The sequence below is a fragment of the Tenrec ecaudatus genome, chromosome 2, assembly GCF_050624435.1.
Source record: "Tenrec ecaudatus isolate mTenEca1 chromosome 2, mTenEca1.hap1, whole genome shotgun sequence".
Taxonomy (NCBI): domain Eukaryota; kingdom Metazoa; phylum Chordata; class Mammalia; order Afrosoricida; family Tenrecidae; genus Tenrec; species Tenrec ecaudatus.
Window position 1 is genome coordinate 146,896,094 of NC_134531.1, and position 20,664 is coordinate 146,916,757.

General features: G+C 35.2%; 1 protein-coding gene across 12 annotated transcripts in view; it reads left to right on the plus strand.

Annotated features, from left to right (window-relative positions):
* ANKHD1 (ankyrin repeat and KH domain containing 1) overlaps window positions 1-20,664 on the plus strand; it is a 133,522-nt gene that overhangs the window by 68,804 nt on the left and 44,054 nt on the right. For 10 of the 12 annotated variants that reach the window (XM_075541656.1, XM_075541655.1, XM_075541657.1 and 7 more), the window contains exons 11-15: window positions 1,960-2,016; window positions 9,868-9,955; window positions 13,798-13,925; window positions 14,063-14,206; window positions 15,335-15,437. In XM_075541656.1, the coding sequence (XP_075397771.1) occupies window positions 1,960-2,016; window positions 9,868-9,955; window positions 13,798-13,925; window positions 14,063-14,206; window positions 15,335-15,437 (520 nt within the window). The remainder of the gene's footprint in view (window positions 1-1,959; window positions 2,017-9,867; window positions 9,956-13,797; window positions 13,926-14,062; window positions 14,207-15,334; window positions 15,438-20,664) is intronic. The other 2 variants (XM_075541659.1, XM_075541666.1) reach the window with 1 other exon arrangement.

Below are 20,664 nucleotides of genomic sequence, written 5' to 3' on the forward strand. Positions count from 1 at the left end.
TATGTAAATATATTAATCCATAAAAATAGAGGCACTGTCCCATATACATATATTTGTACTGTAATACACCGAGGTAAGAGATGGACTTTGGGCCTCTGTTCATACCCCCTCAATACAAGAACACTAATTTAGCCAGTCAGTAGTCTGACATGTTGACCCTCCTGATACAATAGCTGTAGACAGAACAGGTACATAAAGCAAATGTGGTGAACAAGGCCGATAGTCCCGGTTTTCAAAGATATAGCGTCCAGGATCTTAAAGGCTTGAAGTTGCACAAGCCACCATTCAGCAGTGAAGCAACACGTCCACATGGAAGAAGTACACCATCAGAGCAATCATGAGGAGTCATAGAGACCGGGTAATAGGCTCAGCAGACACATAACAAACAAAAACATATTCTAGAGAACAAGGGAGGGTGGAGCAGAGACCCAAAGCCCATCTGTAGGCAATAGAACAATCTGCCCACAGAGGGGCCACAGGGAAGGGACGAGACACCAGGGTGTAGTAAAGGCTCAGTGAAGCACATTGTATTCCTCTGGTTCCTTGAGGCTTCCTTAACCCCCGCCCCCCCCCCCTCCACTACCATGACCCCAGTACTGCTTCTCAATTCAGACTAGACCAGAACATGGACACAGGTATAGAAAGGATGGGAGCTCACGACACACAGAATTCAGGTACAGGAGTAGGAATAGTGACAGCAGAAGGGTAGGGGGGGAAAAGGGGAGAGAAAGGGGGAAAGGGGGAAGCGATAACAATGATTGAAACATAACAATACACCCCTCTACAGAGGGAAGAACAACAGAAAACCTGGGGGAAGGGAGACAGTGGTCAGTGTGAGAGATGAAAATAATCACAATGTGCAATCTATCAGGGTTATGAGGGTGGTGGGAGAGAGTGGAGAAAAAAGCTGATACCAAGGGCTCAATAGAAAGTCTAGAAAAGAATGAAGTCAACATATATACAAACATGTCTGATTCAGTTGATGCATGGATTGTGATAAGAGTTCTATGAGCCCCCAATAAAATGATTAGGGAACAAAAAGAATTCATGTTCTCTTTAATTTATATGGAAGTATAGGGGAATATTGGACAAAAATTTTATAGTTTTCACTTTTGTGGCACTTCTTAATACCACATGCTTTCTGTTTATTAAGCATATTTGAATGGGGATTGCTATTTGTTGAAAATAATAGAGAAGAAAGAAGTGAACCTTAACTTCCAATCAGCCAATTGTCTCAGTATACTTCCTTACCAAGTCTGTCTTACTCTTGACCCCAGAAGCATGTGTCTCCTTAAGGTAATAAGTACTTTGCCTGGTTGAGAAGTTAGAATGACCCAAAACTAAAGCCTTCATCAGGCCATATTTCTTTCACTTGGGAATTTGTTTCCTTAATCTTACCTTTGTCTCACATCAGGTAGTTCTTTTTCTGTTTGGAATCTAAATCTAGAGAGCATAGAGACTGTCTTTTTCTCAGGTTCTTTGAAGCTTCCTATTTTCGTTGAAAAGTATGAACACTAATTTATGTAAGCATTTATAAGGGAACACATATTGCTGTTTGATTGTTTTATAGTATTTTTCTTTCTTTTTCTTCCAACTCTGACATTCCAAGATCTTTGATTTGAGTATTTCCCTTGATCAGATTTGAGAGGTACACTCTATGGCATTTTCTATACTTGGAATCAAAAGCATGAGTTTAAGTAATTCTGTAGAATTATTTCTACATACATGAAGGTTAATTTGAAAGTTTCAGTGGTAGAAAACTGCATTATCATACCTTTAAAACATCTATGCTCGTTTTATAAGATTATGATCTCTACACGTGGCTATTTTTTGTTGAAGATCTTAAGTTAACAAAACTCAACATCTGAAGTACCAATCAATCACAAGGTCTTCATGGCCAAATGTGATTTTTTTGTTTTTGGAATAAGATCTGTGAGTTCTTCTTTTTTCCTTTCACAGGACAAGCAAGAGGACATGAAAACTGTTCTGGAGGGCATAGATCCAGCCAAGCATCAGGTGAGGGTGGCCTTTGATGCTTATACACTACCACATAAAAAATAGATATAGGCAACTCTGGGTATCTGAATTTCAGCAAGAAGTTCCAGGACCCTGCTGGGTAACAAAGGGAATCCGCTTCAAATGAGAAAAATAAGAAGTTCCAATAAAAGAGATCTGCCTTTTGAGTAGTTTGCTTCCATAGTATTTTCACTGTTTGATATTCATAAAAATTCTCATAAGTGAAAATAGATTTTAAAAAATCAGATAGTTCTTTTGTGTTCTCTCTTAGAGAGTTAAGATGTTCTAATTCAGTGATCCTCTGCATTCAATTTTTATCCACCAAAATCCACATACTCAGAATTAGAATTGATGTATTAGGTTGTTTTTATATAACCGTTAAAGAAAAAAATTTTTTGAAGTATTTACTGTCTTATTCATTCCCTAATGTTTATAAACTGAAAATTTTTAAAGTCTTCTAAATTAAGTTGTCTCCTGTGACCTCATTCTGAAATTGGCTCTTACATGAATATTTATGCATAGCCAAATATTTCTTTTGAAAAATAGGCAAATATTTCTTTTGAAAAAATATATAATTTGTGCCTTGATTATTTTAAAACTCCAGCAAAGGTAATATACATTGTATTCAAGAAAGGGTTGTTTAAATCCAGATGTAATGCTTACATTTAAAATTAGCTTAAAATTGATTTTAGGCTATCGAAAATAACATCTTAATGTCTGACCATTCTTAATCATTATATTATGTTTCTTCATTATTGGCTTACTGAAATTTAAGAGTTATTCTATTTTCACAAAAGCAAGTGTATTTAACAAAATGTGAAAAAATACCAATTTTTACTCAGTTTGCATATTTCAGGGTTCTATGTATAAGATAAAGCTAAGTATTATTTCAGAAAAAGTACTTCTTTCCCCTTGATTGTTTTTGGAAGGGACTATGATAATATATCTATCTAGTTGTATGTAAACTTCCATGTCCTGAAAGGTGGATGTTTTTTTAAAATGAGGCTTTTAAGCCCCATTTTTAGAGATTCCGCTTCAGTGGATTTGGAGGGGGTGAAATCAGCATTTGAACTTACAACCCAGAAGATTTCTGATGGTTATCTGCCCATATTCCACATTTTTGAGAATTGCTGAAGTGTCTACACAAATAGTTTTGCATCATTGTGGAATTCTCTTTGTTTGCCATCTTTGCTTTATAATAGACTATTCATCATCTAAACTGAATGAACTTGGTTTTCCTCTTTGTTACTTGTGATTTTTGAAAACTAAACACAAATCCTATGCTATGCCTGTTACTCTTTTGCCCACTGCACTTCTCCTGAGGGATATGCATCATCATTAAGAGTAGATCCCTTAGGGAATAATTAATAGATAGTAACGGTTTGGAAGCGCGTACCCCAGAGGAGAGTATTAGACTCATCTAGCACATATATAGTGTGGCACAGGCTCTCTCCTTCCACCATGATTCTTGCCATTCCCACTAGATTACGTCCCACTCAAGCTGTGATAGAATTATAATCTTTATATATAATCAAGCTGTGATAGAATTATAATCTTTATATTTTGGGTGCCCTTGCCCGTCATATTAAAGGAAATCAATGTTGTTGAAAGATAATAGACGTCATTTAAAATTATATTTTCTTATCACGCCAAATAGGGAAAGAAAAAAAAAGTCCATCTTTTTCCTCCTAGTGCTCATTTACCAAAAGCAGAACTTTACAGAGTATTGTTTCATGATTAAATTTTCATGAGAGTAATGAGCTTTAACTATCTACTTATCAATATAATTTAACTGTTAGCTTGTCTTCATAAACTTTAAGTATGGCCTCACTTTTAATGTTAACTTATTACGCTAAAAATGCTTTTTTTAACTACTAAAACTGGAAAGCTTGGTCAATTTTTTTCATGATTAAAACTATCTGTGAATTATGCAATATATACACATACTTTTTAAAAGATCAGGTTATTTTATTCTAGGTTTTTGTGTGTAGTTGAATGAATCCTTTTCAACAATTCCTAGGTAGTGTCAAAATACGTGCAAATCGCTTCCAATCAAAAAGGTAAAGTCAATGTTAGAATATTTGGAACTTTCTCAGCTCTGTGTCATTAAAATCATAGAATGATTAATAAAATAGGAGAAAACAAACTAAAATAGGTAGCTAGCCCCAGGAAAAACAATTAGCTTCCACCCCCTCCTCATTCCACCCTCCAGTGAACTAGAAATAGAAATCGAATCCACACCGGAAGTTAAAAGCTCAAAGAGAAGGAAGACCAATTATTTTATGAAAGCATTGGGCCTGAGTTCAACTTTTATAGGGGAATAAGGACTCCAAACCTTGCACATGTAGCAGGCTGCCACCTGGGCTTTTTGAATAAAACAAGGGTCCTGGGAGGAGCTTACTTGTTTGTGGGAAAGCTTCAGGCAGGCAGCCATCCAGGGTTGCAGGTGGAAATTTCTCATTTTTCTTGGTGGAAGATGGAAACAGCAGCAACAGTGTAACTAAGTACTTGGCCAACACCATTCTTTAATCCAGGGAGAACTGAAATATCTCCATGGAGTAAAAAGCTTAAATCACCTATTTCAAAAATGGAATTTATGAGACAATTTCTAGCCCATCTCATGATAATAGGTTTGTGGATGAATACCAAAAGTAAAGGAAGGGAACAAAAAACCATCTACCCAAAAGGAGCTGCCAAAAAAATTTTTTTTTTAGAGAAAATCTCTTGTGAAGAGAGATGTCCAAAAAGCAAACAAACCAGACAGGAGAATCCACATCCAAGGAAATCCTAAAGACTTTGATCTTGAGAATGTTAAATCTGTCTAATTGAAACTATGGCTAATAGTCATAAACAATCTGAGATAATGAATTATAATTGTCTGATAATGAATATAAATTGTATGAAATAAAATGTAAGCTTTAGGGGGAAAATCAATATAACCAAAAATTGATTGGCAGTGAGTCATTACCAACTCATGCGGCCTATAGGACCTGTAAAACCCCTGGAGGCATACTTGTTAGAGTTTGGGCTGCTAATCCTAAGGTCAGCAGTTCGAAACTACCAGCTTCTCTGTGGGAGAAAGATCAGGCTTTCTACTCCTATAAAGAATTACAGTGTGGAAATCCACAGCCACCTATTTTCTCTGTCCTATAAGGTCACTGAAAATTCAATATATAGGCTCAAAATAATGTTGGATACAATTGAACAATGGTTTGGATACTAAAATTAGAAATAGCACAATATAGCACAAAGATAAAGAGATGGGAGCTACCAAAGAAGCTCAATCATGCATCTGAAGATCCTGAGGGAAAGGATAGAGACGTGTGGAGGGAGAAGCACATTTGTTTGATGAGCTAGTAATGGAAATTTTTCCTGAACTGCAACCAGACATGAGTCCTCTGACTGAAAGTCTTATCAATCACTAAGCAGAATAACATTGGTTCTTAATGAAAGTGCAGAATTTTAAGAATACAAGAAGACTTAAATGCTATCAGAGGGAAAAAGATGTATTATCTACAAGGAATAACTGTCAAGTCCTTGACCGGAGACTCTTCATCCACAGTAATAAATGACGGAGGTAACAGAGTAATATTCTCAAAATGCCAAGAGAAAGTAACAATGTAGAATTCTATACTCAACTGCCATTTCAGGGAGGGGAAAATAAGCTTATTTTCAGATCTACAAATAATAAAATATAACTACCATCAGACTCCTGGCAAAAGAATCACTAAAACATATATCAGGAAGAGGAAAAATGAATCCTATAGGGAGACGTGGGATACAAAAAGCTAAGGTAAGCAAAGAAATTAGTAAAATGTGCTAGTAAACATAAACTTTGAGTTTGAAAACAAATTTTTATGTTTATGACCAAGGTATTGCTAAAATGCTAGGAACAATAGCATGAACTTCATTAGGAAGTGTTAGAAAATTAAAAAGCCAAATTACAGTTTGTTAACTAGAAGCAGGAAATAGGTCTCTAATTACTGTTATTTTAGAATCAGAACAAATAAATTTATTGCCCATAATGGTTAAAAGGCAGAGACTTTTGAATTAGATTTAAAAGCAAAATCTAGCAAATGCTGCTTACAGGAGAAAAACATAAAACAAAATAATAGAAAGATTGATGGAAAAATTATGTGAGGTAGTAGAAGTATTAAACCAAAGATATTTTTATAGATAAATGAATGCTACTTTAATTAAGAAACAGTCACATCATCATATATAAATAGCAATCCTCCAAATGAAAGAGAAAGTTACCATATTGCAAGAAAAATGATCAGAACTATGTTATTAGTGAGAAGGTTTTTTGTTTTTTTATGTACATCTCCATGAAATAAACAGATCAAATAGATAAGACAATTATTTAGGATACAAAATTGAAACCTGCCTTTATTGAGAGTGTTTCCAATAAATATGCCATGTATTTTTCATAGTTCATTGAAGATAATGCATTATCCATGTGGCAGACCACTAGAAGTCCACAGATCCCCAAACTCTGTATGATGTATGTACAGTAGTCTCAGGTTGCTGTTGCTTAAAAAGAACAGATCAGACAAATTCATGGTCCCTGCGGAGCTGAGCAAACAGGTCGTTCCAAAGCAACAGGTTGGTCCTTCAGACTGGAAAAGGTTTTTAGTGTTTTATCCCACCTACCTTCTGCCCTCCCTCTCCTCTATAAGTCTCGTACATTTAGAAGTTGAAGCAAAGCGCTTCTACATAACTTATGGAGTAAAAAGACAGTCACAGTAATGATGAAGTTATGAAGAAGAAATTAACTTGCTACAAAAAGAGCAACATCCCAAAATTGGGGACATAGTTAAAGTAGTATTTAGAAGGAAAGTTACAGGGGACTTCAGAAAGTTAGTAGAAAATATTCAATGATCTTACTTCCATTTTTCTAACTTTTTGAACCTCATTTGTGTGTGTTAAAAGTAAATGAAGCTGATAAACAATAGCACAAAGAATGGAAAATGATTTTAAAAAATAATAGAATCAAACAACAAAATAGGAAAAGAAAAACTAGACTAATTTTCTTAAAGGAGAAAGTACAGATAACTGATAAACTTGAAGTGAGTTATAACTATTTTATGTAGTAGATACCTTTAAAATGTATTAGGCAATCCTTTGAATCAATTTGAATATATAGATGAAATTAATACTGAGCTTTTTGGCAAATATATAGCAAAATTGACTTGAGAATAACAGACCTCAATAGGATAATAGCCACATTGCAAATTGAATCTGTAGTTTAAAATCTGTCTAATAAACATGGGTTTTAAGGTGAGTTTTCTCAAATGGTCAACGAACAAATAATCCCTATATTTTTCTAACTGTTCCCCAGAACAGAAAAAGAAATATTATACTGTACAACTGCCTTTGAAATAAGCCCTGTGTTTATGAAGAAGAAAACCAGAAATAGTTTATTTGTTATTATCTTGAACAGACATGGTTGTGTATTAAACCCAACATTCATCTATGGACAGTGTACATAAATTTTATTCTTTTTTCAATCAATCATTTTATTAGGGGCTCATAAACTCTTATCACAATCCATACATACATCAGTTGTGTAAAGCACATTTGTATATTCATTGCCCTCATCATTCTCAAAACATTTGCTCTCCACCTAAGCCCCTAGCATTTTATTCTTATTTTAAATGGCAGCTTTTGTCGTCAGATATTTTGGGGCAAAAATCCTTGGTTTTTGTTATGACTCATGAGACCTATTATATTGATGGATGTCACTGCCATGCTTAAGAGATTATCATTGCTCATCCATATGGGTTCTAGTAATAGCGTATTATCAAACGCATATCACTGTTTTGCTCATAAGTCGCTGAAAAAAAAAAGCCTCACTGCCATCAAGATGATTCCAATTCCTAGCCACCCTATACAGTGTTTCTGAGACTGTACAGCTACAGAAACAGCCTCCTCCATCTCCTGTGGAATGTCTGGTGGATCGGAACTGTCGTCTTGTGCTTTGAACCCAACACTGAAGCCACGTTTCCACCAGGGGCACTGCTTCTTTCTTTCTCCGACTTGTGTAGTATAGATTTAAAACTCTGATCCTTAGTTTTAAGGAGATTTGAGAGGCCACTTAACAATTTTTTATTTATAATATTCAAATACTACCTTGTTTTAAACATAGAGATATTATAGAAGCAAAAGTGGACATGGTTGCTCTCTAGAAACAGGTAATGTAGAAGACACGTTAGAGACACGCAAACTAATATATGCTTGCAACCTATGAAGAGGTTTATGGATCTTTTAGTAAAAAGGAAAGTATTCGAATCGTGAGGTTCAGAGAAGTCTTTTTTGAGGAAGTAGCAGCACTTGAGACTTGTTTACTGAACAAGAAATTACCGACTGAGTGAATGTGGGAGGAAAGTGATTCAGGGAGTAAATGCAGCATGTGCAAAGGCCCTGCAGCAGGAAGAGTAAAATTGCTAATGGCACATTGTATTTCCAGTGTGTGGCCGTTTATACTGATGATTTAAAAATAAATTGTTTGGAAAAGCTAGACAAACAACTTTCTAATTCTTTCTGAACAAAGTCTTCATTGTGTATATTCAGCTTTATTTAGTCAATTGTGAGAATATTAGGTTAACCTAAATTTGAATATAAGTTCAAAATCCAATCTAAAGCCAAATTACTTTGCCACTGTTTAGCTAGCTTTATCTACAGTTATTCTAGCTTAAGAATTAATAAGGGCTGTTATTGATACAATTTTCCATAATTTGAAATACCAAAGATAAACTTACCTGCTTTACAGACCATTGAGTATCAGTACACGATCAAAAGAAAGACTTAGAGTAGGTAGACTTGCTGTCTCTGCAGTGCAGTTTAAAGTTTCTGTTGGGTTGACAACCTACTCCTATTTCTTACTGTTAGTTTTCTGAGTTGTCCATCAGATATAAACAGACTAAATGTTCCTCTATTGACACAATACACTGTTTTAAATTTACTAACGTAGTAGGATTTTCTTAGATAATTTAATGTAGTAAGAACTTTCTTAGATAATTTAATGTAGAGCTGAAATATAAAGCCTTACTTAATCACTATTTGTTAAGATTATCTTGGTAACACAAAAGAACTAGAGCAGCAGAAATGAATGTTTTCGTACATAGTGTAGTGGGGGATACATGAGAACTTTTCAGGTATCAGTGCCATTTTTATACTTAGGTGACTGTAATAAGAGTTCAATGTTTTCTTAGCAGACAGTACTACTTAGCTTAACGACAGCCTCCTTTTAATAGCATTTGATATGAGGCATGGTTGAAGCTGCTTTATCATTATTCCTCTTGATGGCAAACTTTCTGCTGTTGTAAGACGAGACTCCTTTTGCCTTTGACTATTCAAATTTTAGGTTCTGCTCTTTTAAGAAGTCTACCAATTGGTACATTTGTATTCTTCCATTTACTTTTAATATTTGATACTTTTTTTAGCAATTGGTTTCTGTTTTAAGATAGAACTGTTACAGATCCTAAGAGTATTATATTAAGTTTACCTCACGAGACTTAAGGGTCCTCTTTTACAGTTCAAAAAATATCTTTTACCTTAAAATTGAAAAAACAAACAAACAACATAGTTGTTTCCCTTTGAGGACTAAATCACTAATATTACCTTTCATGGTTATTATTTGGTATATAAAGCTGGACTTGCCCTTAATGAGTTGTGCCACACAGTGTGTATGGAATGAAATTAATCTTATATTTTCAAGGAATTGAGGTAGGTGGGGTAAGTAGTGACATGAGTAAGTATTGTGATGATTGTTTCTCATATCATTGGTACTAGATGGCTAAAGTAAACGGTTAGTAATTTAGCACTGATGGATTTTTCTGTTTCTTACAGGAGCACGAGTCTGAAGGTGGAAGGACCCCATTGATGAAAGCTGCAAGAGCTGGTCATTTGTGCACTGTGCAGTTTCTGATCAGCAAAGGTAAAGACGCTAGGGCTACTGTGCCTGCGGTGAGACTATGGTATGCTAGTGTTGGCTGCTGTATTTTTTGGTAGCAAAGAGTTGGTGAGCTGCTCACTGGTTATTCTCCTTATTAAAGTTTTTAGTGTCCAAACAGCATGTAGTTATTTTCCAAAGTTAGAAGGCTGAAATGCAAAATGTCCAGTTATACTTAGGTAATTAGAGTGTATGTTTAACATTCAATGATAAAACAGTTCAGCTGGAAATGAAGGTAAGGACCTTCCCCTACTATAGTACTTATTGATGGCGCCACTGAATTGAGTTATAACTGATTAACCAGTAGCCATTAACATGATGCCGACTCATGGTTGCTCATGGTTGACTCTCCATGAGGATACTATTTATTATTTTTATATTCCTCTAGAGCAGTGGTTCTCAACCTTCCTAATGCCACAACCCTTTAATACAGTCCCTCATATTGTGGTGACCTCCCAACCATAAAATTATTTTTGTTGATACTTCATAACTGTAATTTTGTTACTGTTATGAATCGGGCGACACCTGTGAAGGGTGGTTCCACCTCCAAAGGGTGTGCGAGCCACAGGTTGAGAACCACTCTAGAGATTGTTTTGTTACAAAGACATGTTTCTTTAGACAAAGAAGTTCAAACCGTGGTTGAAGAATTGGTCTAAGACTTTTACTATACAAAAGTGAGACATGTTCAGTTGAACCATGTAAGATTGTTGCTTTATAAGGTTCAATATGATAATAGCAACAATTTCATTTGATTCTTCTTGTGTGTAAAATGTTAGTACTCTGCGAGAAAGTCCTAAATAAAAAGGTAAAATGCAAGGAAAATCCACTTATTATTAAGATAAAATTTCCTGCCCAAATCCCAAAAGAATACTGACATTTTGTGTCATTAAAACTTAGTGTAATATTTGACCATTTAAAATATATTTAAATCATTTAAAATGTATTTGATTCTCTTCTTTAATTAGATAAAACTGGTTTATTTTCTTTCCTATCACATATTTGCTACCAACCAAGTCATAAAAGGAATTTGAAAAAATTTATTGAAATATTCCACTATCTTTTAATTCCATATTTTCCGTAAATTTTTGGAGCCCCTCATAGTTACATAATGTTCTGTAGCATAATCTGTAAAAGCTATTTACTTCAATTACACAGAAAAGGTGAACAGATTGACTTTGACATCCTCTTGTACTTCTTTACCATAGAAGAAAGTAGCCCCTATCTAAGTTTCTTAATGCTGCTGCAACAAGAATACTTCCATCAAACAGTTTAATAGACAGAAACGTATTTTCACATTATTTAGGAGATGAGAAGTCCAAATCCAGGGCACCAGCTTTAGGGACTTTTCTCTCCCTTCTGGGGGAAAGTCCCCGGCTCTTCAGATTCGATTCCTTCCTCCTTTGCTGGTGTTTGTGTCAAGTGGCATCTAGCTTCCCTATGTCTCTGTTTGCTGCTTCCATGCCTAGTCTGCTCTTTGATATCTCAAAGGTGATTGGTTTTAAGGCATACCCTGCACTGGTCCAGTTTCATTAACAAAACAAAGAAAACCCTTATTTGTAAATGGGATTCCATCCAGAGGTATAGGGTTTACATCTACTGAGAGGGTGCCACGGGGGAGACACATACAATCCAGTCGATAATAGCACCCAACAGCAACTACACAGGTCAATAGTCAGGCCTGTCAGGAATAGGAGAAGCTAGCTTGCAGTCATTCTCGGCATAATAAGTGCTAAACAGTCCTCCCATCTACATATAGTATGAGCAATTTCAAAAATAATCTCATGTTGCTAAAATATGGCTGTTCTTTATTGTGTGTCTTGCTTTCCTAAAGGGTACTTTTATACAAATTAAGGTTAGATTCCGTTTGATGTTCTTTAAAAATTCAATAAATAGAAATAGTGCAAAGAGCTATGTGTTTGTTTTTACACACATAAAATAAGGCTGTACTAGAGGGAGATAAAAAGGACAGTAACCTTTGCTGTAGACTTCACTGTCTAGTTGGGACCATTTGGAATGATCAAAGCAAAGGTAGCTGAACTACAAACCAGCTCCTTTTTCTGGGAATCAGGATTAATTTATCAAAAAAGAGGCTAAGAAAAGATTTTGTATTTAAACTTTCTTCAGAGAATATTGTACAAAACTATTGGACAGCACACTAAATACCTTTCAAATAAAGGTAATCTTTGTCTTTTCTCTAGACCAGGTCCTCTAGCCCTTCAAAGACAATATGAAAAAATATATTTCTCTTATATACTTTTTTTTAACAATTTATTGGGGCTCATACAATTCTTATCACAGTTCATACATATACATACATCAATTGTATAAAGCACATCTGTACAGTCTTTGCCCTAATCATTTTTTTCTCCTCTTTTCTTTTCTTACATTTTATTAGGGACTCATACAACTCTTATCACCATCCATACATATACATACATCAATTGTATAAAGCACATCCATACATTCCCTGCCCCAATCATTCTCAAAGCATTTGCTCTCACTTAAGCCCCTTGCATCAGGTCCTCTTTTTTTTTTCCCCTCCCTCCCCTTTCCCCACTCCCTCATGTGCCCTTGGTAATTTATACATCATTATTTTGTCATATCTTGCCCTATCCGGAGTCTCCCTTCCCCCCTTCTCTGCTGTCCCTCTCCCAGGGAAGAGGTCACATGTGGATCCTTGTAATCAGTTCCCCCTTTCCAACCCACTTACCCTCCACTTTCCCAGTGTCGTCCCTCACACCCTTGGTCCTGAAGGTATCATCCACCCTGGATTCCCTGTACCTCCAGCCCTCATATGTACCAGTGTACAGCCTCTGTCCTATCCAGCCCTGCAAGGTAGATTTCGGATCATGGTAGTTGGGGGGAGGAAGCATCCAGGATCTGGGGGAAAGCTGTGTTTTTCATCGATACTACCTCACACCCTAATTAACCCATCTCCTCTCCTAAACCCCTCTATGAGGGGATCTCCATTGGCCGACACTTGGGCCTTGGGTCTCCACTCTGCACTTCCCCCTTCATTTAATATGGTATATATATACATATACATATATACATGTACACATATATACACATACATACACACACTTATATCTTTTTTTTTTTTTTTGCATGATGCCTTATACCTGGTCCCTTGGCACCTCGTGATCGCACTGGCCGGTGTGCTTCCTCCATGTGGGCTTTTTTGCTTCTGAGCTAGATGGCCGCTTGTTCACCTTCAAGCCTTTAAGACCCCAGACACTATCTCTTTTGATAGCCGAGCACTCTTATATACTATTTTAAAAATACTTTTTTCTCTAGACTTTAAGACCTGGCTATATTGCCACTTTGAAGAAGTAGACTAAGATGTTTTAAAACATTTTGAGAGTTACATACAAATGGTATTTACTTTGATGCTGACATTAACCTGTATATATTTATTAATCTTAGTCTTCTAGATTTTCCATTTTAAAAGTGATTTTGAATGAATGAACTACAACTTCATGCAGAAATGTGGATGAATCTCACAAATACAATTTCGAGTGAAAGAAGCCAGACCCAAAAGAGTACACTGAATTATTCCATTCATATAAAGTTCAAAAACTATGAACCAGTTTGGAAGTCAGGACAGTAGTGACCCTTGCGAGGGTGGGTAGGAAAGGGGCCACAGTGCAATGTCTGGGGTGTGGACAATGTGCTATTCATTGATGTGGGTGCTGGTTCACTTAGTGACATTTTACAACCTATACACATGATTTGTGCACTTTTTTGTATCTATGTTATGCCAGACACACAAGAATTATTAAAGTGGTATTCTTAATTCTCACTTAATAGTTATTTTTTCTCTGAAGGTGCCAATGTGAATAGGGCTACAGCCAATAATGACCACACAGTAGTGTCACTGGCATGTGCAGGAGGCCACTTGGCAGTGGTTGAACTACTCTTGGCTCACGGGGCTGACCCTACTCATCGACTCAAGGTAGTGTGTGTGTGTGTGTGTGTGTGTGTGTCCAATCTCTTAATGCTTAATTTTCATAAATATTTAAATGAGTTTTGGTTTAATAAGAACTGCTAAAAAATTTAGAAAAGATTTACGTAGTATCAATATATTTCCAGGATGGCTCAACAATGCTCATTGAAGCTGCAAAAGGTGGCCATACCAATGTTGTTTCTTATCTCCTGGATTATCCAAACAACGTTCTGTCAGTTCCCACTACAGACATGTCTCAGCTTACCCCACCTTCTCAAGATCAATCTCAGGTAAAATGAAACAGCTTATTTGTGGATATACAGTCTTCAAATTATTGAGAATTTTTTTAAAGCAAATTGGTTTATTTTTCTTTATTATTGCATATTGAGATAAACATGTTCCTAAATTCTTTAAGATATATTTTTTTCTAAGGTACATGGAAACCTTTTTGTTGTTGTTTTTTGTCTTATTTACAGAAAGAGATTTTTAAGATAATTTCATATCCAATAGATTAAATATTTCATCTTATCTTACTGCAACTAAGTCTTTAGTGTTTTTGTCGTGATATCGAGTACATTGAATACAAAGACTATATTGAGAGTAAAAAGAACGAAAGTTTTTCATCTTAACCAAAGTAACATGGTTTTTCCTTAATACCTGCAAAGACTGTCTGAGTTAACCTAGTGATAACTAACTACTCTGTCAGTTAGGAAAGTAAATAAGGTTATATGCACCATAAAATCATTCTAGTAACTTTCAAACCTACCTAAGAATATGGGACAATACCCTCAGTTCAGTAAAATGAAACCAAACCCACAGTCAATAAGTTGATCCTGACTCATAGTGCCTGCAGGGAAGAGTAGAACTGGTCCCTACGATTGAACTTAGGCTGTAATCTTTACAGAACAGAAAGCCTCCGCATTCTCTGGAGCAGCTGTGGGTTCAATCAGACGACCTTCAGTTAGCTACCAAACTCCTAACCCACTATGCCACCAGGGCTCCCGAAATCCTACATAGTTACCCTGAGAATTAGTAAAATACTTCAACTTAGGAAATATGTTGTTTTCTTTTTTAATTCTTGTAGACTTTGGACAAGGGTAAATTGGCCAGTGAATAAGCATATGATTTATACTCCCAGGTACAGCTAGAGCCAATAAGCATTTCTCCTTAGCAACAGTGATATTGGTTCCATTTTAGCTTAAATCATTAACTACTTTGAAGTTGCCTGAGTTTCTGAGTTTGTCCAAACCGTATTCTCAGAAATTATACCATGCTGATGACTTCTTGTATCATTAAGAACAAAACACGAGTGCTTTTGGTGGAATGTGAAGAAAACCTAAAACAGATCTTTGCTTCAGTTACAAGTCTTTGTTTTATTGTTTGGTCTGAGATAACCTTTTTCTGAGTTGACCTTGTAGGTCCCACGTGTACCAATGCACACACTTGCCATGGTTGTGCCTCCCCAGGAGCCTGACAAGACTTCACAGGAGAACACTCCTGCCCTCGCAGGAGTACACAAAGGTTAGTTACTGAATCACTGTTCTTAAAATAGGTATTTTATCACCTAGTTGAAAAAATGGTAAAGGTACTTTATTTTAACTGATACTCAGTTACTACGTACATATGATCAATAGAAGTAGATAATTCCAACAAATGACAAAATCGACAAAATAGTTTTATAGGTTATTTAAGAGACAAAAGATACACACTATTAGGAAAAATTACTTGGTGTTGTTTTCCTGTAATTACACTTGTAGCTCTGACTTCAAAGGAAAATATTTGAAGCAAACCAAATTCCCGAGTACTCATTAGTAGCAACAGTTTATTAGATATTAATTTTCCACTCGAGAATTCTTTAAACAATAATATAAAATGAGGAATTGAAATGTGTTTGTTTTAATTAAGTCTTAGAAGCATTGATTTCAATTGAGTGAATAAGACGTTTAAGAATGAAATTTTGTTTATTATGTAATGCTGAACACAGAATTTTTCAATGTAAACCTGGACAAAGAACTATTAAATGTTTATAAGTAATATCCAAGTGAATATTAAAAGGGGATGTATACTATTTAAAGGCCTCAAGTTTAGGCTCCTGATTTTCATTTGCAGATATAAGTATCTTCACTTGATAGCCATGTATAGTTGTCCTCTCTAAAGTCCGCTGAAATAAAATAGATAATATATAGAGTTTTTAAGACTACATAGAAACAAAAATACTATGATTTCAGGAAAAGGGTCAACTATATGTAAATTAAACATGTCCTTTTTTAAAACTCTGAACATAATAACCAGATTGACAGCCTTTAGTAAAATACTTGGAAGCATCTGTTTCTGTTTCTTTGTTGTTTAGCAGACCCTATGAAAACTATACTAACTTTGATTAAAGAAATTTGATACTAACTTTTAAAAGCATTTAAAAAAAATTGTTAATACAGAGCCACAAATTGACCAAGAAACAAGCTAGGAACGACATGGATTATTTATAGAAAGAAAGTAAAACATTCTTAATGTAGATTTAATATGTAAATAAATGTGTGGGTAGTGATTTTATAAGTTGATACTCAAGAATAATCATGTTTTTGCTTACTGAGATACCTTCTTCTACTGAGTATCTACTTTTTCCCCCCTCACTTAGGCATTTTCTTGCTGAGTAATATAAAAATGAACTAGCCTTCTAAGAAGTCTTTTACTGTATAATTGGAGAAGAAAAATAATAACAGATCTAGACCCTTGGGCACTTGCTGTTGCTACCTACCAAGTGGCATTGTCAACCTAATAATTATTGATATAGGTCCAAACTGATAATACGTTATGTCAAAATGTGTATAGTATAAACCACATATATCATAGAATATAACTATGGATCTGTTGATGATAGAAAACTAGACCTTGCATCACTGGAATAAATAAAAAACCTATCTTGAATGATTGGAAATATATTACATTTTCTCTTTCCTTTAAGGTGCTTTTTCTCCTTAAAACTTCTCATTTGTATTCCTAAAGAAGCGCTCATTTTTGTTTAGTGTTTAAGTCCATACTTTATTTCTGTGTTGGAGATATGAGAGGAGCCCTAGTATTGGAGTGGCTGTAGCACTCAGATGCTAACCCTAAGGTCGGTAGTTCTAATCAACCAATTACTCTGTGGGAGAGCAATGTGGCAGTCTGCTTCTTTAGACTGTGGAAACCCACTGGGACAGTTCTGCCCTTTAGGGTCACTGTTTTCATGACTTGGATTCAACTAGATGGCAGTGGTTTTGGTTTGGGAATTTTGTATATTTGATTAGGGATGAAGAAAAGTTCTTATTCTCTAGGTTTCTCTTCTTTTTCTCTTTCAGCAATTCTTTCAAGTTCTTAGAACATTTTATTCCAAAATGTCTGGTTGTAATAAATCTTGCTGTTATTCATAGCCTCATCATTTAAAAAATATATTCATGCCCTTAATCATACTCAGACATTTGATATGGATAGACAGACATTTGAGATTGATGGATGGATAGATAGATAGATAGATAGATAGATAGATAGATAGATAGATAGATATGTTCTTTCTTAAATGCCTCACATGCACCACTTGTCCTGGTTCATCTTATTTATTTATTTTCAGATTCCTTTTATTTTGACAAATGTCCCCCTGATTTAGACAACTCATCTTACATACCCATTGTTGATTTTCAAAGATTAGAGCTTCTAGACAGCATCAGAAGGCTCAGGATCAGCTCAACATTATTTACTTTTATTAATTATAGTTATATTTAAAGGAAATGTACATAATGTAAAGCCATTTTTGTCCTTGCAAAGCCAGTTTTGTACGTATTTGTTGACTGAGGTATAGGTTTCATCTGACTTGTAACCTGTTGTGAAGAGATTATTAAAGAAAAGACTCATTTTTTTATCTTCTGAAGATTGTACAATTAGATCTAATCTGCTTCAAAGCATTAAAATGACACCAAATTAAAATACATGTTTTGGTGCCCCGCAGGCTCAGTCCCTCAGGAAGGACAAGCTCCCTCAGCACCTTATTGCCCCTCCCTGCTGACTCTCCACACTCTGACCTCTTTCCTCTCACCTCCCCTTTTGGTTTCATACTCAATTCCTGGTACTCGGTCTTCACGGCTCTTCTCTTGTTTACACCCTTTGATCCCAGTTCTTATTTCCTACTTCCCTCAGAGTCAGTCTTTCTGTTGTGTTTGATGTACATGTTCTAGGGTTCCTTTAAGTTCATATGAAATGTATATTACCTTTGTGTATATGTTTAATTTGCATAAGTGGTGTTGTATTGTAAATCCCATTTTGTTTCCTTCACACATGTTTAAAGTTCTCTCCCGGGGTCTCCTTGAGATTGTTTCTGTCTGCAGCATGGTACTTCACCCTGTAGATCAGGGGTCCTCAAACTTCGGCCCACGGGCCACATGCTGCCCGCTGAGGACATTTATCCGGCCCTCCCCTTTTTTTTTTTTTACTTCAAAATAAGATAGATATGTGCGGTGTGCTTAGGAATTTGTTCATAGTTTGTTTGTTTTTAACTGTAGTCTGGTCCTCCAATGGGTCTGAGGGACAGTGAACTGACCCCCTGTTTAAAAAGTTTGAGGACCCCTGCTGTAGATCCTCCATGTTTTACCTGCTTTGTCTCTCATTGGTAGCTACTCAGACTGCCTTTAATTCCTTACTGCTACAATGCTGTGATAAAACTCCCATTGAGTCCCTTTTAAATCTGTGTGAGGTTCTCTTTGGGATAGATACCCAGCAGCAGAATTGCCTGTCATAGGAATGCATAATGTCTATGTGACCAAGTGTTTCAAACCTGTTCACCAGAATGGCTTCTGCTAATTACATTCCCACTGACAATGCGTAGAGATTCTCCTCCACTACTGCCAGTTGTCGGCTAATTCTTACATTTTAATTTGTACAGGCTTTATCTCCCCTCAGACTGTAAGCTCCTTAAGGGCAGGGTGCATATTGTTCATCTTTGGTCCACTATTCCTTGTTTATACTAGATGTACATATATTTGTTGAATAAACTAATGAATTCCAGGCTATGAGTATAGATTACTCTGAAATCAGAAGAAAACTATTAAAAAGAGTTTTTTTAAAAGAGAGACATTGTACCCAAATAAGACATATGTCTTTAAAAATAAAGAAGTAGTATTCTTTTAAAATGTAATATTCTAGAATAGCAGGAAAGAGACTGAAAGCAGAATGTTAAGGGTGAAGTAAGAATTAAATTAACATGCTGCTTTATTTTCCCGAAGTTAGCAGTTCAAAACCACTAGCCATTTCAAGGGGGTAAAAATGAGGCTTCCTACTGCCATAGAGAGTACCAGTCTGAGAAACCCACAGGGTCATTTCTACCCTGTCCTGTACGGTCAGATGAGTCAGAATTGACTCAATGGCAGTGAATTTTTTATTTTCCATAGTTGCTTATTAGATTAGGAAGCAAGAAAAGTTATAACATTTTATATAAAATATTTTTAAATGTTGTCTAACCAATACTTTTATATTAACATTATATAGAAAAATTATATGCAAGTGAATTGACTATTCTTTTGTAAATAATACTATAAATATACTCTAGTTGATCTCCATTATCAACCTTATGTGGATTTACATAATTTAACAGTACTTTTCTGCATAAAACCGCTTAAACTAAAGCAAAGAAGGCTGAATTGGTCTGTATTAGCTTGTCACACAGCTAATCCACCTTTGAACACCGCTAGTTAATTGATTATGTTAAAACATGCCATATTTCTTTGGGAAATTTTGACACAAATATTTAGACATAAAGGGATACTAAGTTCTATTACATTAACTTTAATTTTTGACAGTGACTGCATGAGACATATTTTATACCTAAATCCAGTACACAATTTATATACATCTATTTATCCAAACACTTGAGATAATATATACGCTATTACTTTTGATGCATTCTGTAATGTTTAATTCTATTTCATTGGCTTAAAAATTTTTATCTATCATGTATTTTTCTTTACTTTTGGCAGTGGTTTTTAATTATCCCATGCATTAATTATTTTAGACCTAAAAAAATCTTGATAGGGTTAAGCTCACTTGAATAATAAACTAAAAAAATGTTTGAGTGTGTGCCCATATCATTCCCTCACTGCCTACTGTTCTAAACAGACTGTAGATCATGGTTTTCTACTGTAAACTTAAAAAAAAATTATTGATGGAAGAAAAATGATAAATGAGGTAGGATAGAAACTGAGCCAACAAGAGATGAAATCGGAACTTTTTTCTATATTCCTAAATAGTTATTAGTGTTACTCAATGATGCCAATTAATAGATTTATTAATTTGTAATTTACTTTTGATGTTTGAACCCTTTTATTTTCCGGCGTCCTACCTAGCTAGCTACTAAAAATTTATTGCTCAAATAAGGACACTTGTCACATTTCCCCATTTATCCCCAGAATTGAAGGTGCTGCTTCAGCCTCTTAGACTAATTAGGCGACATTTGTTTTCTAACAACTTGGTTTATCCTTGGTGTTATAACTTATTGTGAGTGCTTTGATTTGTGTCTGGCAATCCCATCTGTAACTTCCTGGTTACAGATAATCGGCCTTTGGCTGTTTTCGGAAGAATTGCTTATTATAATTATTTTTTTTTGTTCTTTGTTTTTCATACTACGTATGTTCTAGACTTATCGTCTCTATTCAGTTAAATAAATTATTCTTAGTAATCTTATGCGCTAAGCTTCTTGGTTTTTTAAATTTTTTTATTAACAAAATTG